The sequence below is a fragment of the Balaenoptera borealis genome (genome assembly GCF_965194805.1).
Source record: "Balaenoptera borealis genome assembly, chromosome: 5".
Lineage (NCBI taxonomy): Eukaryota > Metazoa > Chordata > Mammalia > Artiodactyla > Balaenopteridae > Balaenoptera > Balaenoptera borealis.
The window spans coordinates 89,558,667-89,583,203 of NC_138862.1; the positions used below are offsets into that span (position 1 = coordinate 89,558,667).

The window sequence follows — 24,537 nt, forward strand, 5'->3', positions numbered from 1 at the left end:
TATGAATGGGATTTTTAGAATAGGATCAGAGACAGGCAGAGATCAGAAAAGAATTTTGTCACAGAAGCCAAGGAGTAGAAAGTTTCTGTAAGCAATGACCGGTAAACAGTCTCAAAGCATAAAGGTCAAAAGAAAAAAAGAACTAAAAAGAATCCTTTGGAGTTGGCTTCCTGGAGTTCCATTAGCAACCTTGAAAGCAGCTTCAGCGGAAGTAGAACCACCTTTCAGTGTGTTGAGAGTCCATGTTAATTGAAAGAAATGAAGATAGCAGGAAATCTGGTTGAAAGGTATTTGAAATAGATGCAGGAATAAGGAAGGTTGAGAGCCAGAAAAACACAACTTCCTGAGATTGTTTTAAGCAAAAATGCAAAGCCTGAATAGTGTTACAACTCTTAAAGAAATTGACACAACATTTAAAAATATCCCTACAATGAAAACACTAGGCTCAGATGGCTTTACACAAAAATTCTCCCAAACTTTGAAGGAAGAAATCATTTGTCTTTTCCAATTTCTTCCAGGAAATACAAAAAGAAGAAACATGCCCCCAAGTCATTTTACAGAACCAGAATAGTCCTGACCCCAAAACCACGCTGGCATTAGGAGAAGGGTAACTTTCTGGTTTCTAATTCATGAATAAAGATGCAAAAATGTTAAATAAAACAATAGCAAAGTCAAATGGAACAGTGGAAATAAAAGATAATATACCATGATAAAGTTGCTTGTAACCAAGGAACACAGGGCTAGTTTAACATTAGAAAATTTGCCATGTAATTCAGCACATTAACAGATTTTAAAAAGAAAACCATGCGACTATTTTAATAGATGTGGGAAAAGCATCTGATAAAATTCAACGTAACACAAACTCATAGTAAAAGGAGAAGAGAAGGGAGCCTCCCTAGACAGTCTCTATTATCCGGAAGTGTTGGAAGCATCCTCTTTAAAATCAGGGATGAGACACTATCATCACTTCTTGTCAACCTTGTGGTGAAGGCGCCACTGATACCACAGGCCTAATGAAGCCAAGTCTTCCTTGGTTCTGTGCTGAGCCTACCACTCGGTCGTCTTTGCTAACTCAGTGTCTTCCTGACACCCACATGTGCTCCTTCCTTGGCATCTTCTTCTCAGTGTGGGCTGCACAGTGGAATCACCCAGTCTTTAAATTTACTGATGCCTGAGTTCCACCCCCAGAAATTCCTATTGTGATTGATCTGGGCTATCACACAGGCATCTGGATTTTCAAAATCTCCCCAGGTGACTCTAATGCACATCTCAGGTTGAGAAGCACTGAAGTGGCAGAAGAGGAGAGATGGGAAGGAAGGGAAGAGTAGAGCTATGATTCTCAAACCTGGCTGCACATTAAAATCACCTAAAGAGCTTTAAAAAAACCCTGATTCCCTGATTGTATCCTACACCTATTTTTGAGTCAGAATCTACGGAGGTAGGATCCCCAAAGTTTTCTTATATGTAGCCAAGATTGAGAACCGCAGCTCTCTCCTTCCTTCCTAGGCGATGTCATCAGCTCCCCTGGATTCAAATACTAAACACATGGCAATGCTTCAAAATCTGTATATCGTGCCTGGAGTTACCTTCTAAATAGGAACACTTTAAACCCAACAGCCAACTCTACATCTCCTCCTGGAAGTTGCAAGCCTACTGAAGGCCCAGAGCTTCTGCTGCATCACAGCTGTGTCCACTTACTCAGTTCTTCCCATCAGGCAGCAAGCTCCACAAGGAGAAGAGTGTTACTACTGCATGTGCTGTGTGTGAGGATTGAGGGTAAGTTTCTTAAATCTCCCTTATCTAAAAAACAGGATTGTTTCCACATCATTGGCATATCCTGCAAGTGGAGCTTAAGACCCATAACTCCTGAGAAGAGGAGAGGTACAGGAGCAGGAAGCCAGCACAGCGTTGATATTACTGATATTTAAAGATTTCTGGGGAGACAGTACAGAAGGAATGGGAACCAGGCTTTAGTAAAGCATGCGTTAGAAACAGACCAGCACTCCCACCTGCAGAAGCACAGAACTGATGTCAAGAAGACAGTCTGTTTCCAGTCCCATGAACCTCTGAACCACGTCGCCCAGAAGTACCTTTCCACATGTTTTCTTTCCCCTCTTTTCCACCCGTATTAAAGGGGCGAAAAGGGACTCCCGTAACCCTCACTGTCACAGCAGTGAGAGGAGAAATCTTCCCACACCCTTGCAACCCACATAATAAGAAGGGACTTTCCTGCCTAAGTGACAAGATGGGAATCCCCTGCCACAGAGGCATCTAGAAAGTAAGGGATGTCCACTGTAAATGGAGTAAGCACCTCTCAGCCAAGGAAACTGATCTTTCCTTGATCTTTTTCAACTCGATCTGCACTTTTCATAAACTATCTTACTGAATCTGCATTATTATCTCTAGGGTACAGATGAGGAAACAGGGCTTGCCCATGGTCCCCAAACCAGTGACCAGTGGTAGAACCCAGTGGTCAGCCCACCTAGGCAGAAAACAGGTATCCCCCAGTTTTGGAAAGTTTGCTTTATGCCACTCGCTTTTACAAAGACCTACATTAGTACCTGTTTTTGCTAACCGAAAGAAATCTGAAGGGGATTTTCGCTGTTAGCATCCAGCATTTGTTTTGCAGCGAGCTGTTAGAGAGGCAGCATGCAACCCAAGTGGTGAGAGCAGTTCTGCCAGGCTCCTTCCCGGAGAACCACACTCGGCATCCAGCCGCCATAGCTTTGAACTCTGTCTCTGAGCATCTGTGCTTTTATCTCAATTTATTTTGTGTATCCGTTAGCAAGGTGTGTCCTAAGGTGTTTGCCTCTTCTCTTTATGCCATTTCGGCTTACGAAAGTTTTCATAGGCAGGCTCTAATTTCATATGAAGAGGGGGAAAAACTGTTACTCCAAAATCCTTGTTTTTTCCACATTAAAATGCACTAGCCTATCGTTGTGGTCAACTGACTTTATTTTTTTTCTTTTATTCCTATAACAAGGGCAGGAAGCAAAAAAGGTAGTTTTAAAGGGAAAACTCAAATGAAATGGTAAAGGCTGAAAAAACTGTTCTCGAAACGTTTCCAAAATAGCCCTCACTCTCTTGAGATGGAATGCAGGTTATCTTTGATCTCATGTCAAAACAACACAGAATAACACCATGAACCTTTTCCCATCTATCATTATCAAGATCAAGGAACCTGGCATTCGTCTTCGTAAACAGTCTGTTACCCCAGACTCTAGGCCAGCTGGGGAAACCCACCGCCCTGGGGACCCCACTCAACATCCTCTGGTTGCTAAAAGCCACAGGTTTCTCCAGGGAAAAGGTGACGCTCTACAGGAGGTCCAGTCGCCTTTGGGAGACTGCCAGGCAAAGCCGCCACCTCAGGCCTCCTCTGCCAGGGCCAGAGTGCAAACAGCGCGTCGCTTGCAGGGAAGCCGAAAGGCTCTGCTTGTCCCGGCGAGGCGGCACCAGCTCTGCAGTTGCTTCAGTGGAATGACTCCCTGAGTCGCTGCTGTGCCAATTTATTTTGTGGCTTTTATTCATCAGATTAAAATGACTTAATTAGTGGGGAAGTGTGGGCTTGTCTGGTGTGCAGCATCACTCCGGCATTTTTTGGTTGTGTCCGTGTGTTTAAACCTCAGGGGAAAAGAAGGATATCTTTATTCCCACGGCACCCTTCTAAAATGAATTAAATATTGTTTGCTCCTGCTGCCTACCTCACGACCTCACTGCTTTTTGGCAGCATAATGGGAAAGAAAACATTTCAGTAATTGCCATACTGTGAAGAGCTGTGAGGAGTGTTATAGTATGTCATAGTACTTAAGTTTTAGTTTAAAAGAATGAAACTAGTAATGGAGGAGAGGCCGCAAATGCATTGTTTTCTCCAGGCTGGCTCGGTCTTGGACTATCTGTGCCCCCTTGACAAAAATGGCCAAAGACACGCAGAGATAGTCTAACTCTTCTTTTTTCACCCACGTTCATTGCGGGAGAAGCAATTGTGAACATAAGGGGAAAATACAGAATGTTCCAGTGCCTTACACACAACTGGTGCTCCAAAAAATACTTGTTGGTTAGATCTTTGATATGATTTAAGATCCAAGCCTTTTCCAATCCCCTCAACATTAAAGACTAATGCCTCTTAACAAAAATAAGTTCTCTCATTGCCCAGCAGTTGCCTCTGTACCTTCCAAGGCCCCATTCATTCAATCCTTCCACAACCCCTCAGATCCAACCCTGTAACTAAGGCATCATCTTCTTTCTGATTTAGCAGCTCCTAAAATCCTATGTCCACCTAAGAAATGCCTTTTAATCTCTCTCCCCTATACATACACCCTACCATGTAATTCCTATGATTCCTCTTCGCACAACACCCCACAAAATTCATGTATTTCTTTGCCTACGGATAACAAAGATTTTATTTTATGTTTGTTCCTCTTTCAATTGTTTTTCCCCCATAACTATACAGCAAGAAATACAGTAAGAAAATAGGAGCCCATCTGCTGTGTTAGAGAGAATCTCCATTGCTGCTTTAGCTTCCTGTCTACAGTGTTACTTGGCATGACATTTAAGAGAGTCTAGGGAGAAAAACCAGACTGAAAACTTGCTATTTCAGCGACCACAAGCAAGGACAAAGTGTCCTGCCTGCGTGCCCGTCCTCACTGGTGTTGTAGGCATAGGTTACACTCATCTATGCTCACAAGAAAATATCAGAGACTGACTGGAGAAAATCAGGATCACTTTTTTGAAATGTAATTCATACATCATACTCATTATGTCAAGAGCACAGTTAAGGGTCTCCTTGCCCATGAGAGCCAGGTCCTAGGGCTTTCACTTTGTTGCCATTGTTATTGTTCTGATGCATTACCTTGAGTTTTTATAAAACCATCTCAAGTCTTTCCCAAGTGAGTCAGCCTCTTCTGTTCCACTTATGAATTTTGCAGTTTACTGGGCTCTAGCTCCATGCCAAATGGCAACCAGATGAACAGTCTCCTACATATGTTCTTTACATGCACAGGAGAGGACCTGCCTGGTGCAACCTGCCTGGCATCCATCCACCCATCCATCCATCCATCCATCCATCCATCCATCCATTCAAAATATTTTTATTACTAGCCTACATCGCATTGTCCTGGGCATTGAGGATACCACCCTAAGCAAGGCAGACATGCACTCCATTTTATGAAAACTACCCTGTAGGACATAAGCCACTCTCCTGACCTCTAGACAAAGTTTCAGATGCAGCACAGCTGTGCCCTTTTATAGACGTTTTACAGTTGTAAACAACTTAGTTGGGGCCACATTCTGCTCCATCATTAGCTCTCTGTTCCCCCCTGCAGCATGGAAGAACTGGGCAGAGTAATATCACTGGTTTGTACGAAGTGCCCACTTCTAGACTTTACTTTATAAATCTATACCCAGCTCACATTTGGTAACAAAATATTCTTAGACATTGTGACCACAAACCAGTCAGCCAAGAGACATGTCCCTGATTCAAATGGATGATATTTTAATATGTGTAGAAATTGTGGATTTTCTAGATAAGAAATATATTAGAAGAATGCATGATTCTCTCCAGTTCAAAGGTCTTTAGAGTTAGATGCAAAGATATTTACATATCCTAAGGGCTGAAGAAATGAAAAGTCCAATCAAGCAAGGTTGCTACCTGAGCCCTTGCCTTAGCTTGGTACAATTAGATATTACAGAATTACATCTACAAAAGTCAAACTGCAGACTTCCCATATAGACAAAGCTAGAAAAATTTTTAGTTGAATCCAGTGGACATCGGCTATGAGATCACTCCAAATGGAGGCCATTCACCCAGTTAAGTATGAAAAGGGGCTCCACCAGACCATTTTAGTCCCAGATGAGGATTTCTTTATGTCCAAGCCAACATCTCCAGGCGTTAAGTACCTTCAAAAAGCTGAGAAGGCAAGTCCCAAAATCAAGAAGCAAGTCAAACCCCAAAACTCATCTGAGTAACACATTTTTTCCCACAATGGATAAGCATCTTTTAATCTTCAGGAATTTTAAAATTTAATTTAATAAATGTTTAATAAAATCAAACCTGTAATATTTATAATTTTATATTAAGTGATATATGCAAATTTGAAATTTTAAATATTCATGTGACAATTTGGCCTCTTCAAATAAAGTTCAACCTTGTAGTTCCAATTTAAAATATGTAATTGAGTTATTGATTTAGAGTTGTGATTGTGAAAATACTATAATATTGGAAGATTTAAGAGATTTTAGTGTTCCCATATCTGTGAATTTGATTTGTGAGATTAATAATAGTTATTTAAGTACTTAGGAAGAGTTTTGTTAGTTAAAAAAAAAATCGTAGTCTATACAAAGAAAATCAAGCATATTTAAATTATAAATGAAATTTAAAATATTTCAGGCTATTTAAATATGTAAATGGGACCAAGCACTAGTCAAAGGCCCCCTTAAAAGTGATTAAAATTTGCTGGACTTATAAATAGAAAAGTAAGATTTTTAAACTGAACTTAAAAGGTTGGGGCTTCCCTGGTGGCGCAGTGGTTGGGAGTCTGCCTGCCGATGCAGGGGACACGGGTTCGAGCCCTGGCCTGGGAGGATCCCACATGCCGCGGAGCAACTGGGCCCGTGAGCCACAATTGCTGAGCCTGCGCGTCTGGAGCCTGTGCTCCGCAACAAGAGAGGCCGCGATAATGAGAGGCCAGCGCACCGCCATGAAGAGTGGCCCCCGCTTGCCGCAACTAGAGAAAGCCCTCGCACAGAAACGAAGACCCAACACAGCCCTAAATAAATAAATAAATAAATAAACCCAAAGTTTAAAAAAAAAAAAAAATGACCTTCAGTTTAAAAAAAAAAAGGTAAAAAATAAGAGTTACATTTGTGGATTCATAACAATTAATGGGTTATTAATTTTTTTAAAAAAAACCTCTGAGTAATCTTTTCTGCACACAAAAATTGCCTTAAAGGATATTTTTTAAAGCCACATTTAGAGGCATGCTTGGCAGTTAATTAATGAAAATACTTTGTTATTTTCAAATTTTGCATTATTTGTAATATTTTTCAACTTTTAATAATTTATAATATTGTGATTTCTTTTCTCAGTCTAAATAAGTACTCACTTTTGTACCTAAAAAAAAAAAAAAAAAGCCACATTTAACAACATCCTTGGGAGCTTAGAGAGTGATTGGAGACAAAGAATTATGCTCCCAAAGAAAAGGCAGGAAAAACATGTACTTTATATAGCCCAGAATTGGCACTAAACAGGACATTTTCTCCTACCCTCTACTATCCTCCACTAAATGCAGGAGAAATGCTACAAGATAATGTGGGTGAAGCAACAGAGCAGAATTACTCACTATGTATTGTTGAGTGCCTCCTCTGTGTTTAAAACTATGGGAAAATACAAAAGCATATGAAGTTTTTAATCTAGTAAGACAGGTAAGATGCAAAAACCTGAAACAATTAGAGAACAGAATGATTCAGTTCAATGAACAGTTATTGAGAGCCAACCTTGCAGGAGATACAGTGATTGGCTCCAGGGAGCAGGAGAGAGCTAGGCTCAAAAACAAACAATAAGCTTTATAATTAAGCGTTAAATTGTGTGTTGTAGAAGACAACTGAGAAGCATTCAGAGAGAGATACCAAAGTATACTGCAACAGCTGAGATTTATGGATGAGGTAACAATTGATCTGGGCTTTGAAGGACGGCAAGGACTGAAATACACAAAGGGGGGCAGGGCTGGAAGGGAGAGGTACTATGACCCTATTGTACAAAGGAAACAACAAAGAAGCCAGCAGAGAAGAGATGCATCACACTGAGTGGTAGTGGACTGAGTTTACGGAGCGATTTCTAAATTACATGAGACTAAAACAAAAGTTAGTCACTAGTGTAAGTTACTAAAGACTAGAACTAAAAACAATACTATCACTACCAAATATTGGGCGTAAGTGGCATAAAATAAGATAAATCATCATCTGTCACAGCAAGGAGCCAATAGATACAATGTAAACTTGCTTAATCCGAGAAAAAATATAAGCATGTATTATTAGACCTTTGAGGGTAAATAGGGAAGGAAAGATAAAGTTAAAATAGCTTGTCTCTGGGAATGAAACTAAAGATAAAGAGGGCTGCAGATCAGAGAATGCTGTTTCTCATCCTAAGCTCTTCTGCACTATTTGAGTTGATAACATGTGAATGCATTACTTAGGTCCAAATATGAACATTCAAGAGAAATAAACTTAGTTATTAGGCCACATTTGTTTGACTCAGAAACACATTTACTATGAAGGTAATAAAGCTTCAGCTTTGAGGCCCCTCACTTTACTGATCCCTTCCAAGGCCTATATCTAATTTTGTAATTAGATATTTTCTATTCTGTTTTCTTAGAGTCCCCCAAGTCATATAAGCTTCAGGCCCTGGATGACCCCAACTTGAACCGTGATCTTTTTCATTTCTTACAGTTCCTTAATGTCTAGAGGGAACCCAGTGTTCCTACCTTTGATGTCACTTTTAATCAAGGCACACGATCTTGGTTATGCTAATAAATAATTTTTACTCAAAATGAAAATTCCTACTTGATTCAGGAAGCAATATCAAAGCACCTAGATTTTTTAATTTTTATTATTTATTTATTATGTTTATTTTTGGCTGTGTTGGGTCTTCGTTTCTGTGTGAGGGCTTTCTCCAGTTGCGGCGAGTGGGGGCCACTCTTCATCGCGGTGCGCGGGCCTGTCACTATCGCGGCCTCTCTTGTTGCGGAGCAGAGGCTCCAGACGCGCAGGCTCAGTAGTTGTGGCTCACGGGCCCAGTTGCTCCGCGGCATGTGGGATCTTCCCAGACCAGGGCTCGAACCCGTGTCCCCTGCATTGGCAGGCAGATTCTCAACCACTGCGCCACCAGGGAAGCCCAAGCACCTAGATTTTTAAACATGGAAATGACATGAGGGAAGTAGTGATTGATAAAATATTCCCTTGACGTAGCCGGATTGAGGCTGGGAGATACTAGAGGCAGAGGGACCAGCTGAGAGCTGTGGCGGTAACTGGCAGGTAAGATACGAAGGCGCAGACCCGGTGGTAAAAGAAAGGATGGAGAAAATGAGTGGATGAAAGTGGTAGTTTAAAATAGAATTGAACAGGCCTGCTTACCAGCTGAAGAGCTGCCCCACAAACAATAATAATCAGTTAGGATACTTCCAAATTACACGTTGGGATGGCACCTGATTCTTTACCCTTCCCTGGGTGGATTTCTCACGGACCTCAACTGAAAGTTTGACCAGTAAAACCAATTTGAATGAACACATCCTGCCAGTCAGTCAGTAACTCTAGCCAAAAATTTACAGATGGAATTCTATCATCGAAGTTTAAAACAGTAAACTTTCTTTTAATCGACACAATCATGAACTTTCTAGCCCTGGATGTATATTCATATTCTTGCACATAATTTCAGGAGCATGTGCTGACAGGAGAGGCTAATAAATGGATTCAGTTAAACCCCTGACAGCCCTATGGTTCAGGGTGTTCTCACTTAGACAGTTTATACAGTTTACACAGTTGCCCATATTCCTAATGCGGCAGATTGGTAACTAGTCCACATTCTGCAGGAACAGGCACATAACAAAATGGTTCTATGAGGGTCAAGCCATTTGGCAAAAAACAACAAGCTAAAGAATTTTGTGGGACTTCCCTGGTGGCGCAGTGGTTAGGAATCCACATGTCAGTGCAGGGGACATGGGTTTGAGCCCTGGTCCAGAAGATCCCACATGCCTCGGAGCAACGAATCCCACACGCCATAACTACTGAGCCTGCGCTCTAGAGCCCGTGAGCCACAACTACTGAAGCCCACGCACCTGGAGCCCGTGCTCCACAAGAGAAGCCACTGCAATGAGAAGCCCGTGCACCACAATGAAGATTAGCCCCCGCTTGCTGCAACTAGAGAAAGCCCACGCACAGCAACAAAGACCCAATGCAGCTGAAAATAAATAAATAAATTTTTTAAAAAAAAAGAATTTTGTGAAGAACATCTAAATATGTCTTATTGTTCTTGCGAGCCAGTATAATTTAATATCTCCACAGTGTATTTGGGGTTGTGTGTATGTAATGCGGGGATTCTGAATACATCAACTGTCAGTCTTTGAATTTCTCTGTGGAAATAAGAAATTTAAAATCATGGCTGTATGCAGCCAAACCAGCATAGCTGACCTGGAAAGTGAAGTCAGTTAATGATGCACCTAGGTTGTTTCCTGATCGATTGATTCGACTGCTATACGTCTGGATAGACTAAATACAGCCAGGCCTGAAACTTGGTAGGAACCACTCTCTTTCATCCTCCATTCCCTGGCTTGGGGATTTTTTTCTCTTACAAATGCAGCCTGATGCTCTGCCCTTTTGTCTAAAAAAATGTATTAACTTTTTTGATGGGATAAGTAAGGACTAAAATTTCACTTAGTAATCAGAATGCCTACTGAGTATAGAAAGTGAGTTAAGAAGTGGAAATACAGAGCTAACTATGTATAGAGCCTTCCTGCAACAGCTCCAGAACTAGTGAGTTAGACAGACCACCAACCTGTGACAGCATCGTACAAGATGCCACATTCAGTTCTTTCACAGTATGTAAAAAGAGGGGAGTCCTCCGGTGCTTCCTTTCTGACATTTTCTCCCACCTCAATCTATTACATGTCCCGGCTCTCTTTATATCTTTCAGCTCATCCTCTCTGCTGGCTCTTTGCCATCATCACATTGTAAGCATGCTAATGTAGTCTCCTTCAAAAAAATAAAATAAAATAAATTTCTCTTGTAACCACTGCCCTTCACAACTCAAACTTCATTAAAAGCTATGTCTGACACAAGTAACAAATGTTGGCGAGATGTGGAGAAAAGGGAATCCTCCTACACTGTTGGTGGGAATGTAAATTTGTGTAGCCAGTGTGGAAAACAGTATGAAGGTTTCTCAAAAAACTAAAAATAGAACTACCATATGATCCAGCAATTCCACTCCTAGGTATGTATCCAAAAAAACCCAAAAAACACTAATTCAAAAAGATATGTGCACCCAAATGTTCATAGCAGCATTATTTACAATTGCCAAGATATGGAAGCAAGCTAAGTGTCCATCAACAGATGAATGGATAAAGAAGATGTGGTATGTATATACAATGGAATACTCCTTAGCCATAAAGAACAAAATTTTGCCATTTGCAGCAACATGGATGGACTTAGAGGGCATTATGCTAAGTGAAATAAGTCAGACAGAGAAAGACAAAAACTGTATGATATCATTTATATGTGGAATCTAAAAAATACAATCTAGCGAATATAACAAAACAAGAAGCAGACTCACAGATATAGAGAACAAACTAGTGGTTACCAGTGGGTGGGGGGCAGTATAGGGGTGGGAGAGTGGGAGGTACAAACTATCAGGTGTAAGATAGGCTCAAAGATGTACTGTACCACATGGGGAATATAGCCAATATTTTGTAATAACTGTAAATGTAAAGTAACCTTTAAAAATTGTATAAAAAAATTTTTTTAAAAAGCTATGTCCAATCACTGCCCCCTCAGCCTCACCATCTACTCCCTTCTCAGCCACGGCAGTTTCACACCTGCCCCTACTTCTCCCAAGGAACCACTCCTGCCCAGATGGCTAGTGATCTCTCTAGGCCAAATTGAGTGGTTTTTGTTTCCGTGATCTCTTAGCTGCTTTCAATACTGTTCAACTCTCCCACTACTCTTAACTTCCTTGCAAAAAAAACAAAAGGAAAAAGATTTTTTTTTTTGTTTTTTACTCTTCTCTGGCTACTTCTTCTCAATGTCTTTTGCTGGCTTTTTTTTTTTTTTTTAAAGTATTAGTTTAATATGATCCCTGGGTTTGTTTTCTGGCTCTCTTCTCTTCTCCTTATACACACTCTCCCAGGGATGTCATCCTCTCCAATAGATTCAATAACCATTTACGTGTGAATGACTATCATAGTCTAGCTCTCCTGCTAAGTTTTAGAACCTTAGATCCAATAAGCATCACCATCTGGCTCTTCCAGAAGCTACCTAAGCTCAACATGTCTAAAACCAGACTCATCTCTCTGCTCAAACTTGTTCTCTCTCCTGGGTTTACCATCTTGTTGGATAAAGCCAAAGTCTACTTAGCTTTGTTATTCTGAAGGACACCAGCACCAGTGTAGGTAAAGTGTTCAATATCTTAAGAGTTGTATACTTATTTATCCCTATTCTGATCTAATTAGTGCAGATTCACCCTTTTCACCCTACTGTTCATGTGACTTTAAATGTCAATCATGTTAGATACATAAAATGTCTCATTAACTACTTTGGAAGATACATAACAAACCTAAATGGTACATAAAACGTTCAACAAAATACTTCAGGAGATATTAGTAACATTCAATCCCTTGCTGAAGTGCCACTAAAAATCCAAATCAATATCTTTTAGGGACCAGAAGGATTAGATGGACCCCAGTTTGGGATACCCTGACATCACCCTAGAAAGATTTACTCACATGTAATCACATACACTGTATTTTATAAAGTAGATCTATGCCCAACTTCTGTTCTTCCTTATATATTGGGCAATTAAGGTTGAGTAATAAGTATTGCCAGGGTCAATCAGGCAAACACAGAGCGAAGGATGGCACAAGTGTTGAGCTTCCCTGCTTTCTGAGACTTTCTTCAACTGCAACATGGGGTAGTAATACCTACCTCACATGAATGTTGGAAGAATTTAATGAGACAATGTGCACAAAATGCCTGGCATAGGCTGGATGCTCAAAAATTTCAACAAAAAACATATTTATTTTTTAAAATTTCCCACCATTCTCTTTCTTTTCCCCACAGTTTTGAGGCAACTGAAGCCTTCTGGTACAGAATGAAATATCTAGAAAAATCCAATATGATTCCAGATGAGAAATGTTCCAGTAGACCTGTAAGAGATTAAATTTGGCTTAAAATTATTTCACACGTTTCAAGTGTCCTAGACTGAAGTTCTCAGGTGTATGGACCCAAACCCCTAGGGTACCACCTCAAGAGTGGCCCTGACTGCTTAAGGCCCTCAAAATTCTCATTGGTGAGATTAAATTAAATGGCCAGAAGCAGTGAGGACTGGCTTACCCTCCAGAGGTAACTGTAGCTCATATATGAAATTCTCACAAAGCCCCAGAACAAAGGAGAAGAAAAAGCAAGTGGAGAATATTATCAGCTATCTCCTCTAAAAACTCCTGGCTTTCTTTCAAAACAACAACAAACTGGAAAGAAAGTTTGTGCAATGGGGGATGGGGAAGGGGGTGGGGATGGGGGAAGCAGTTGTCTAATCCTAGGAAGAAAGAGGCATTGTTTAAATCGGGGGCTGGGGGCGAGGGTGAGGTGGAGGGGAGCAACCCTCACTAGACTCCCCATGAAAGAGGAAGAACCAAGCTGAGCATAACTTATGAAACCCCACGTTGCAGGTGCTAGTCCAGCTACCAGCCACCAGCAGCCCTCACAAGGAGCCGGAGACTCTCGGCAAAGATGCCCTTCACAATTTCTTTAGTGGAGCCCTGACAGGGAGCTCCCATAGAATAGGCTGCAAGATATAATTGGGCCTACAATCCCAACATGATGAATATGTTTTTAGTATAGTCACTGGCAGCGTAGACCTCCCGGTATCTCCGCTTCACTGCGAGAACCCAGGCCTGAATTTTTTCCACGGCAACCACCTTCAAGCTGGGGTACACATATACCCCTGTAGGTACATAGAGACTTTTCCAAGAGGTGCACAGAAAAGTTTTAAGATCATCAATTTCGTCAATTTCTATCAGTACTATCCGGCTGAGAAAGAGCTTGATATCAAGATGACATCTTCATCTCCCTGTCTTCTACTTTACTAAAGAAATGCACACCCCCAAAAAAGAAGGAATTATTCAGCCATAAAAAAGAAGGAAATCTTGCCATTGGCAACAACATGGACAGACCTTGAGGGCATTATGCTAAGTGAATAAGTCAGACAAAGAAAGACAAATACCATATGATCTCACCTATATGTGGAAACTAAAAATATACAAAACAAAAAACCAAACTCATAGTTACAGAGAACAGATTGGTGGTTGCCAGAGGTGGGAGTGAGGGTGGAGAAAATGAGTGAAGGTGGTCAAAGGGTACAAACTTCCAATTATAAGATAAATAACTCCTGGGGATGTACAGCATGGTGACTGTAGTTAATAATACTATACTGTATATTTGAAAGTTGCTAAGAGAGTACATCTTAAAAGTTCTCATCACAAGAAAAACAAGTGTAACTATATGTGATCGTGGATGTTAACCAGACTTACTTGGTGGTCACCTCATAATACATACAAACATCACATTATTATATTTGCACCTGAAACTAACATAATGCTATATGTCAATTATACCTCAATTTTAAAAATTAGACAATATAGACAAGCAGAAATATAATAAATAAGTAAATAAGTAAAATTTCCACTACCCAGAAAAAAAAGCAGAAAGAAATGCATACCTTATACCTGTTCCCAATCCTGCAGTACACTGACCTGAGGCACGAACATATGCAGAGCAAAGACTCAAGTCTTAGAACAGGTATAGAGGAAGCAAATAATTTTAATGACTTGAAATAAATACCTTTGCTAGTCAGGTGGTGTCTTAGTTCAGGCTGCTGTAATATCATATCATAGATTAGGTGCTTTATAAACAACAGAATTCATTTCTTACAGTTCTGGAGGCTGGCAGTCCAAGATCAAGGCACCAGCAAACACAGTGTCTGGTGTGAGCCTGCTTTGGTTCACAGATGGCCATCTTTTCACAACGTCCTAACATGGCAGGAGGAGTGAGGGTTTTCTTTGGGGTCTCTCTTATAAGGACTCTAATATCATTCCTGAAGCTTCCAGCCTCATGACCTAATCACCTCCCAAAGGCACCACTTCAAAATACGATTACACTGGAGATTAGGTTTCAACGTATGAATTGCGGAGGGCAGTGGGGGAGACACACAGACATTCAGGCTACAGAACATGGCTTCTTATTTCTTGCTGGCCAAAGGATCAAAGTAGTATCTAATCACAGATGCTTTTTGGCAAGCCCAAGATGAGATCTTCGGCAAATGATTCGTAAGGAGATAAAGAATGAAAAGCAGCAAACGAGAAACGTGAAGATGATATTGCTATTAAAAACACTGCTTCCAAGGCTGGTGGTGTTGGTACCTTTTGTGGTTCCCATCGTGGGTGACAAAACCTTGCTGGTGTGGGAGCTGAGCTCTGGACCCACGGCCGAGGCCTTGCAAGTGAGCCGAGCCGGGGCGGAGGGAGGGATGGAGGAAGCCACCCCGCGCCCCAGTAACTGGGCGCCCCGCGGTACTGCTTCAGCACCTCATCTGTCTGTGGTCTCCTCTGAGAGGAATCTTAGTTCTAGAGCCGACCTGAGCAGTCAGCTCGCCCCCACAGAGTTTTGAGAGGTAGTTCCCAACAGACGGCATTGCCTCCTAATGCTTCTCAATGCTTAGGATTTCAGAGGGAAACTTGTTCCTGAAATGAGACGTGTTTGGAGTTGCAGGCTCACCACAGTTGCCTGCGGCGAAGCGCTGGGGGAATATAAGGGAACGGGCGGTTTGGCTTCCTGGGCGTGAAATTTCCTGCACTTACTTAGCATGGGACCACCCTACAGCATTCTCTGTTCACAGTCTTCTCCCAGTTTGGCCTTCTGTATTCGGTCCGAGTCTTCCCAAACGCAGCAGTGGCCGGTCCTGGGTTCTATGCCATCATCAAGTTTTATTCAGCAAGGGATGCCCACAGAGCCCAAAAGGCATGCGACCAGAAGCAGCTTTTTCAGACATCTCCAGTGAAGAATTCTCAATCGTAATCCTTTGACAAGAGTTGAAGATTCTCATCTTTTTAAATTGCCAGCATTAAAATATTTAGACATGGGAACAACACAAGTGTCACTTACAACAATTGAAAGCATCCTCATGATGACCCTTGAATTGGAAAAACTCCCCTCAGGTGTGAATATTTCCAAATACAGAAGAATTGCCGCTTCATCAATCAGCCATGTAATGGCGAAAAATCAACCATTTTGAGGATCAACTGTGCACCCAGCACTAGACTGATATTATACTTAGTCATATGACTACTCTGTAAGGAGGTGGGTCAAAAAGGATCTTGCTGTGATTCATGTCATAGAGTATTCTGCGTACAAATTGAAGGAGAAAAACCATATCATCATCTCAATAGATGCAGAGAAAGCGTTTGACAAAATTAAACTCCCATTTATGATAAAAACCCTGCAGAAAGTAGGCATAGAGGGAACTTTCCTCAACATAATAAAGGCCATATATGACAAACCCACAGCCAACATCATCCACAATGGTGAAAAACTGAAACCATGTCCACTAAGATCAGGAAAAAGACAAGGTTGCCCACTCTCACCACTATTATTCAACATAGTTTTGGAAGTTTTAGCCACAGCAATCAGAGAAGAAAAAGAAATAAAAGGAATCCAAATCAGAAACGAAGAAGTAAAGCTGTCATTGTTTGCAGATGACATGATACTCTACATAAAGAATCCTTGAGATTGGAGTCATTGGGAGATTTAGGAGTCATAGGAGTCATCCTATGAGATGATGACTACCATAATCCCCATTTTACAGATGAGAAAATTGAGTCATAAAGCTAATAAATGACAGACCTGGGTTTAAACCCAGGTAGTCTGGCTCCAGAATCTCTACTCTTAACCACTTTGTTGTATTACCACCAATGAGATGGGGAGAGGGACATGTTGCTGTAAAGAAGATGGAATAAAGATGGGAGAAGAGTAGATGTTAAGGAATTAAATAATGGGGTAAAAAATGGAGAAGGAAAAAATAAGGGCAATTAAAAGTAAAAGACTGGAGGAGAGGGAAAAATAGTAAGAAGGAGAATGAAGATAAGGAATCATGGACAAACAAAAGGTGGAAACAGAAAGTCAGTCTATGTGGATTGGGGAGATAAGGAGGATCCAGGAAGACCTGAAGAAAGGCTGCCATGTCAGGCAGGATGCAGAGAACAAATGAGGAAAGGCGATTCTTACATGATGGTGAAGGCGCCGTTGTAGGTGTTAGGTTCTGGCTCAGGCACTCTGTGGAGCTTCTTCTTTGGGCTGAGAACAACGCACGACAGTGTCTCATTTTTGCAGCTACAGAGCTCACATATGCTGATGTTTGTGGTGGCATTCTGTTCTGGCTGCTTCTTTTCTGGGGTATATTTTACACCAGGAATAACTGTGGATACTGAATACTGAGTCGAAGGAAAAATAACTGTCTCAGATGGCCTTGGTTGCTGAGATATGTTAACTCCTAGGTCCACAGGTGGAACTGTGACTTGAGTCAGGTGTGGTTGTGCAAGTGTCACCTCAGGGTGTTTTGGAGGGGGAGCTGTAGTCTGCCGTAGGGATGTAGAATGTCCAACCTCCATAGTGGGTTCTGGAGTTGTGGTTTGCTCTAGGTCCACATGATGAACTGTGACACTGGATGATGTTGAATGCTGACCTTGATCCTCACTTGGGGTTGGAACTGTCACCTCCTGCAGGAATGGAGATTAAACTACAACCTCCTGAGGTGCCTCTGGAGGCTGAGTTGGGGTCTCCTGCATAATTGGAGAATGTACAGTCTCCATATTGGATCCTGCAGTAACGGTAAGTTCCACATCCATAGGTTGAATTGTGACTTGAGTCAGGCTTGGCTGTGCAAGTGTCACCTCAGGGTGTTTTGGAGGGGGAGCTGTAGTCTGCTGCCGGGCTGTAGAATGTTCACACTCTGTAGTAGGTTCTGGAGTTGTGGTAAGCTCCAGGTCCAAAGGTTTAACTGTGATACTGGGTGATGTTGGATGCTCAGCATGATCCTGATCTGGTGCTGGAACTGTCACCTCGGGATACAATGGAGACTGAGCTACAACTTCCTTAATGAGCTCTGGAGGCTGAGCTTGGGTCTGCTGCACGGTTGGAGAAGGTTCAACCTCCATACTGGATTCCAGAGTTAATATAAGTAAGTGGTTCAAAGGTTGAACTGTGACCTCAGTCAAGGTTGGATGCTGAGCCTGAACTTGCTCTGGATTTGGAAGTGTCACCTCGGGGTATGTTGGAGGAACTATAGTCTCCTGCAGGGGTGTGGAATGTTCAGCCTCCATAGTAGGTTCTGGAGTTGTGGTAAGCCCCTGGTCTAAAGGTTGAACTGTGACACTGGGTGATGTTGGAGGCTCAGTGGGATCCTGATCTGGTGTTGGAACTATTGGGTTCTGATATACTGGAAGCTGAGCTACAAAAACCTCCTTAGGTGGTTCTGGAGGCTGGGTTAAGGTCTCCTGCATGGTTGGAGAAGGTTCATCCTCCTTAGTGGGTTCTGGCCTTATGGTCAGTTCAAGGTCCAAAGGTTGAACTGTGACCTCAGTCAAGGTTGGATGCTGAGCCTGAACTTGCTCTGGATTTGGAAATGTCACCTAGGGGTATGTTGGAGGAACTGCAGTCTGCTGCAAGGCTGCGGAATGTTCAGCCTCCGTTGTAGGTTCTGGAGCTGTGGGAAGCCCCTGGTCCAAAGGTTTAACTGTGACACTGGGCAAGTTTGAATGCTGAGCTTGATCCTGTCGCAGTGTTGGAACTGTCATCTCATAATGCACTGGAGTTTGTGCTACAACCTCCTTAGGTGGCGCTGGAGGCTGAGATGAGGCCTCCTGCTGGGCTGGAGAAGGTTCTGTCTCTTTAAGGGGTTCCAGAGGTAGGTCTGGGAACTCCTGTTGGACTGGAGAAGATTCCATATTCTCAGGGGGCTGTAGAAGCTGAGGAAGGGTCCCTTGAGGGACTGGAAATAGTTCCACCTTTGCAGGGAGCTCTGATGACTGAGCCTGAAGCTCCTGCTGTGTGGGAGAAGGTACTACCTCCTTAGGGGGCTCAGAAGATATAGCTGAGCCCCCCTGGGGAACTGGAGACTGAGCTTGGGCCTCCGCCTGGACTAAAGAAAGCTCTATCCCTCCAGGGGGATCTGGAGTCTGAGTAGGGTCCTCCTGCTGCACTGGAGGATGTTCAACCTCTTTAGTGGGTTCTAGAGTTAAGGCAACCGCCAGGTCCACGGGTTTAACTGTGATATTAGGCAACACTGGATGTTCAACTTCACCTGGACCTAGAGGTGAGAATGTCACTTCATTATGTACTGAAGGTTGAGCTGCATCATCTGTAGAGGCCCCTGGAGGCTGAGTTGGGTGCTGATGCTGGACTGGAGAAGGTCCAACCCACTCAGTGGGCTTCGGATGCTGAGCTGAGCTCTCCTGCTGGCTTGGAGAAGTTTCAGTTTCCTCAGGAAGCTCTTCAGGTTGAGTTGGGGCTCCCTGCTGAACTGGAGAAGGTTCAACATTTTCAGTGGGGGTTGGATGCTGATCTGAAACCTCTTGCTGGACTGACAAAGCTTCCAACTGCTCAGGGGACACTGTAGACTGAGCCGAGGTTTCTTGTTGGGGTGGAGAAGTTTCAACCTCATTAGTGAACGCTGGAGTTACAATAAGTGCAAGATCCACAGGTTTAACAGTGACATCGGGCCGCTGCAGAAGCTGAGCTTGATCCTGACCTAGAGGAGAAACTGTTGTCATGTGATGCTCTGGAGAGAAAACTACAGTCACATTAGAGAGCTCTGGAGACTGGGTTGGAGAGGATTCAACCTCACCAGGAGCCTGTGGATGCTGAGCTGTGGCTTCCTGCTGAGGTGGAGAAGGTACAACCTCAGGAGCCTGTGGATGCTGATCTGGAGTCTCCTGCTGGGTTGTGGCAGGTGTAACTTCTTCTCCAGGATGCTCTGGATACTGAGCTGGGGTCTCCTCTTGTACTGAAGGTTTGTTATGTGTACCGGCTTCTGGAGATTGGGCTGGCGCATCCTGTTGAACTGGCAAAGGTTCAACCTCCTCAGGTGGCTGTGAAGGCAGCGTGGGGGCCTCATGCTGGGTTGTAGAAAATTCTGCATTAGTAAGGGGCACTGAGGGCTGAGCTGAAGGCTTGTGCTGATTTGGAGAAGGTTCCACCTCTGGCGTGGGTTCTTTTGTTATGGTAAGCTCCACATCTGCAGGTTTGACAGCGACACTGGATAAGTTTGAATGCTGAGCGTGATGGTGACTTGGAGGTGAAACTGTCATTTCATGAAGCTCTGGAGGTTGAGCTGGCTGTTCCTGTTGAGTTGCAGAAGGTTCCACCTCCCCTGAAGAAGGCTCTGGAGGCTGAGCTCGTTGCTCCTGCAGGGTTGCAGAAGGTTCTATCTCCACTGGAGACAGAGCTGGGATCTCCTGCTGGGTTGGAGAAGATGCTGCCTCATTAGGGGGCTCTGGAGACTGAGCTGAGGCTTCCTCCTGGGTTGCAGAAGTTTCAGCTTCTCCAAAAGACTCTGAAAGCTGAGCTGTGGTCTCCTGCTGGGTTGCTGGCTTCACCTCCTCAGGAGACTCTGTAGGCTCAGAAGGCTGAGTCGGTTGTTCCTGTTCACTTGGAGAAGGCTCAGCTTCCACAGGAGGCTCTGGAGGCTGACCTGTGGTCTCCTGCTGGGTTGGAGAAGGTTCAACGTCCCCAGGAGGCTCAGAAGGCGGAGCTGGTTGCTGCCGCTCACGTGAAGGCTCAACCTCTCCAGGAGGCTCTGGAGGCTTAGCCGAGGTCTCTTGCTGGGTTGGAGAAGATTCCTTCTCCTCAGGATGCTCAAGAGGTGGAGCCAGGGCCTCCTGCTGAGCTGTAGGAAATTCAGCTTCCGGAGTGGGCTCTGGAGTGATGGTAAGTTCCAAATCCAGAGGTTGAAGTGTCACACTGGGCAAGTTTGAATGAGCGTGACGCTGAACGCCAGGTAGAGATGCTACCTCATCACTCACTGGAATTTGAAGTACATACTCAGTAGGGAACCCTGGAGCCTGAGTTGGGGCCTCTTGATGGAGTAGAGAAGGTTCAACCTCCTCGGGGCTCCCTGGAGGCTGAGATGGGTTTTCCTGCTGGACTGGAGAAGGTTCAACCGCTTTAGTGACCTGTGGAGTTATGGAAAGTGCCAGATCCAGAGGTTTAACAGTGACATTGTACAAGTTTGACTGCTGAGCTTCATTTACCCCATGATGTGCTACTGGTTGAACTACAACCTCCTTAAGTGTCTCCAAAGGCTGGGCTAGGGCCTCCTGAGGACTTGAAGTTTCTAGTTGCTCAGGGGCTCTGAAGGCTGAGATGGAGCCTCCTGCTGAAGTGGAGGTGGTTCTACCTCTTCAGCGGGCTCTGGATGCTGAGCCCGGGCCTCTGCCTGGGGTGAAAAAGATTCAACCTCCTCAGGGGTCTGTGGATGCTGAGCCCGGGCCTCGTGCTGGGGTAAAGATTCAGCCTCCTCAGTGCGCTCTGGATGACGAGTTTGGGCCTCCTGCTGGGATGGAGAAATTTCAGCTTCCACAGGGGGCTCTGGAGGTTCAACTGGGCTCCCCAGAAAATCCGTAGGTAGGCTGTCCTCACGATAAAAGGCATCCATACTGGGATCTAAATAATCACCTTGCAACTGTTGTTCTAGACCCTGAGTTTTTTTTTCAAATTGGCCTGTAGTTTCAACAACTTTGGCAAGCAGTCGATGCTGAACTAGATCTTTCTTCGGGTTTGGGGGTGAAACAATAAACTTCATTGGTTTTGAGCTCTTACTACCTAGAGGTGGAACAAGTATTTCAAATGACTGGTGACCTTTAGCCTGATCTAGACCTATGTTTTTAGTCTTACTTTTGTGTCGAGAAGGCAGAACCAAGGCCTGACTCTGATTCCAATCCAGCACTGGAACTTCCTCTGGGAGCTTTTGATGTTGGGTTTGCTTGTTATTCAGATCCTGATGTGGAACAGCAAACTGATCTGGCCCTGCAGGCAGCTCTCCAACCAACTCCGTGTCCAGGTATGGAACCTCAGTCTCAGTCAACTCCTGATGAGGCGGGGCCAACATCTGGACTGGAGACGAGGACGTCAAGTAATTAAAGCCCCCGGCTGCTGCCAGGGGTGTAAGGGCATGGGGCAATTTGGGAGGGGGGTCTGGGGCGTGTGAAGACCAAGCCTCGGTCAGCCGCGCGGGGTTGGGGGTCACCTGGATGGGGTCCAGGGCCCACCCCGGAGGCTGAACTGCCTGGACTAGAAGCCACAGTTGTTGCCACGTGAGGAGGAGCCGTGGCAACCAAAGGCACAGCCGGGACATAACACGCGGCGGCTCCCAGGCGCAGTGACCCAGGCCACTGAGGAGCCGGAGCCACATCCTGCGTCCGAGCTGAACTGCTGTGCCAGCGCCGATGCCAGGGCTCACGTTAGCAACCGCGCGCCCCTCCCCCGCCTAACGTCCCACCCGTTATTTATGACGTGTTTAGTTCCGCCACCTTTATTAGGTTCATGCGGAGATCCAATCCACGCCACCAGAGTGGGCCTTTTTCCCAGAGTCCCCAGGGCGCAAGCCATCCTTCCCCTTGCAAAGGCGACAATTACCTCCTGCCGGGCCCTCTTCCCAAGCACTCCCTGCCCTCCCTGGCCCCAAACAATGAGGCGGGATTTGGGCTGCAGACCCGAGTGGCCCCAAACTCCAGCGGCCCAGGGGTGGCGGGGGGTTGGGAAGGATGCAGAGCTTCCCAAGGAAACCACAGGACCTGGCATTCTGGGAAATTCGAAAGTGCTAGTCCAGTTCTGGCAATCTGAACTCTTCCTCCTCAAAGCTGAAGTCTGAGAGACATTCTTCCTCCCTTCGGCCACACGGCTGACAAGAAAAGTAGCTGACCTGCAAAATGAGCACCAGTTTTGGTGGCAGGAGGGGAACACACCTTACAATTATTCTAAAATGTTGCGTATATATGTCCATGCCACTCTCTCACTTTGTCACAGCAGCTCGGTGGTTTGTGACCACCTAGAGGGGTGGGATAGGGAGGGTGGGAGGGAGGAAGACGCAAGAGGGAAGACATATGGGAACATATGTATATGTATAACTGATTTACTTTGTTATAAAGCAGAAACTAACACACCAGTGTAAAGCAATTATACTCCAATAAAGATGTTAAAAAATAAAAAAATAAAATAAAATAAAATAAAATGTTGCCATTTCCTCCAAAAAAAAAAAAACAGTTTCCATTTCCATCTACCTGGTCATATGATAACCGTTCTTGTGCGCACACAAGTGTATGAACAAAAACTAGAAGAGAATCAATGCTCACTCTAGTAATAGGAAGCAGTAGTCATCCATGGATAAGCTAATTGGAAGAAAAGCCATAGTCACCTTATTAGAATATATAATCAATAAAAATTTAATACTAAAAGCCATGTAATCACATAGAATTTTTTTAAATTAAAACTTATATTTATTTTATTAGCCCTATAAGGATGGCCATATAAAGTCAATGAAAAATATACGTAAAGCCTGCCGGTGTTTAAGAAAAGCTTGTTCATGTATTTTTTAAGTAAATGATGATAGGTATCTGATTGCTATGGTATTTGGATACCACTGGATATATTTTTTAAAGTGATGTAACAGCTTTATTCTAAATTTTTGTAGTACACTGGATATTATACCCTTTGCAACAACTTCAACTTATGTTGCAAAACTGTAGCTGTCATTTTTAGGGGGTACATGAACAAGAGTCTGAAGATGACAACAATTTATTTTTTTTGGCTTCGTTGGATCTTCGTTGCTGCGCACGGGCTTTTTCTCTAGTGGCAGTAAGTGAGGGCTACTCTTCCTTGCGGTACGCGGGCTTCTCATTGCAGTGGCTTCTCTTGCTGCAGAGCATGGCCTCTAGGCGTGAGGGCTTCAGTAGTTGTGGCACACGGGCTCAGTAGTTGTGGCGCACGGGCTTCGTTGCTCTGCAGCATGTGGGATCTTCCCAGACCAGGGATCGAACCCATGTTCCCTGCATTGGCAGGCGGATTCTTAACCACTGCGCCACCAGGGAAGTCCATGAAGATGACAACTATTATAGAACAGCAGTCCCCTAACTTTTTCATGAGGGAGCATCCCCTCTTGAACTTTTTTTTTTTTTAGTTTATTTTTGTCAGTGTTGGGTCTTCGTTTCTGTGCGAAGGCTTTCTCCAGTTGCGGCGATCGGGGGCCACTCTTCATCGCGTTGCGCGGGCCTCTCACTATCGCAGCCTCTCTTGTTGCGGAGCACGGGCTTCAGACGCGCAGGCTCAGTAGCTGTGGCTCACGGGCGTAGTTGCTCCACGGCATGTGGGATCCTCCCAGACCAGGGCTCGAACCCGTGTCCCCTGCATTGGCAGGCAGACTCTCAACCACTGCGCCACCAGGGAAGCCCCTTGAACATTTTTTAAAGGCAGTAAGGCATTAGTAGTTTTACTTTCTACGTCTATTAACCAAGAAAAATTGTCACAAAAAACTAGTAGTAACACTTATCAGTAACATTTATAAATTATTAAATGAATTTTATATTCATCAAAATAGCATCTGCATGCATCTGAAGACTTTAACCCATATAGATCTGAGGTGTATTATCCACTAATCCAGAGAGAATGTTTGAGGCACACAAGGATTCACAGAAACTCTATACTAACACCACAGCCTCTAGTCTTAGAACCACA

The 24,537-nt window shown here is 43.9% G+C and overlaps 3 protein-coding genes across 3 annotated transcripts; 1 reads left to right on the top strand and 2 right to left on the bottom strand.

Annotated features, from left to right (window-relative positions):
- Positions 1-9,314: 9,314 nt before the first annotated feature.
- Positions 9,315-17,538, bottom strand: LOC309629768 (leucine-rich repeat-containing protein 37B-like). The gene is made up of 2 exons (XM_082394282.1): positions 17,038-17,538; positions 9,315-12,905 (listed from the first exon to the last, which is right to left on the bottom strand). The coding sequence occupies exons 1-2, from the start codon at positions 17,418-17,420 to the stop codon at positions 12,860-12,862; spliced, it is 429 nt and encodes a 142-aa protein (XP_082250408.1). The 5' UTR covers positions 17,421-17,538; the 3' UTR covers positions 9,315-12,859.
- Positions 13,384-15,839, top strand: LOC309629769 (RAD52 motif-containing protein 1-like). The gene is made up of 2 exons (XM_082394283.1): positions 13,384-15,256; positions 15,637-15,839. The coding sequence occupies exons 1-2, from the start codon at positions 15,077-15,079 to the stop codon at positions 15,829-15,831; spliced, it is 375 nt and encodes a 124-aa protein (XP_082250409.1). The 5' UTR covers positions 13,384-15,076; the 3' UTR covers positions 15,832-15,839.
- LOC309628988 (uncharacterized protein) lies at positions 15,849-23,975 on the bottom strand. Its single transcript, XM_082392571.1, has 4 exons — positions 21,703-23,975; positions 21,151-21,630; positions 18,546-21,049; positions 15,849-18,440 (listed from the first exon to the last, which is right to left on the bottom strand). Exons 1-4 carry the CDS (start codon positions 22,217-22,219, stop codon positions 17,544-17,546), a joined length of 4,398 nt encoding a protein of 1,465 aa, XP_082248697.1. The 5' UTR covers positions 22,220-23,975; the 3' UTR covers positions 15,849-17,543.
- Positions 23,976-24,537: the final 562 nt, after the last annotated feature.

Bases quoted from the DNA above. Each gene is read 5' to 3' on its own strand.
- LOC309628988 (XM_082392571.1), bottom strand. From the start codon at position 22,219: ATGTGGCTCCGGCTCCTCAGTGGCCTGGGTCACTGCGCCTGGGAGCCG. The intron at 21,631-21,702 runs GTAAGACTAAAA...TTCCACCTCTAG, and splicing joins TCTGCCTTCTCGACACAAAA to GTAGTAAGAGCTCAAAACCA. The intron at 21,050-21,150 runs GCAACTAGAAAC...GGGTAAATGAAG, and splicing joins TCAGCCTTCAGAGCCCCTGA to CTCAGCAGTCAAACTTGTAC.
- LOC309629769 (XM_082394283.1), top strand. From the start codon at position 15,077: ATGATTCGTAAGGAGATAAAGAATGAAAAGCAGCAAACGAGAAACGTG. The intron at 15,257-15,636 runs GTGAGCCGAGCC...ACCACCCTACAG, and splicing joins CCACGGCCGAGGCCTTGCAA to CATTCTCTGTTCACAGTCTT.
- LOC309629768 (XM_082394282.1), bottom strand. From the start codon at position 17,420: ATGGAGGTTGGACATTCTACATCCCTACGGCAGACTACAGCTCCCCCT. The intron at 12,906-17,037 runs GTAAGAATCGCC...AATCTCTTACAG, and splicing joins AACGGCGCCTTCACCATCAT to GTCTACTGGAACATTTCTCA.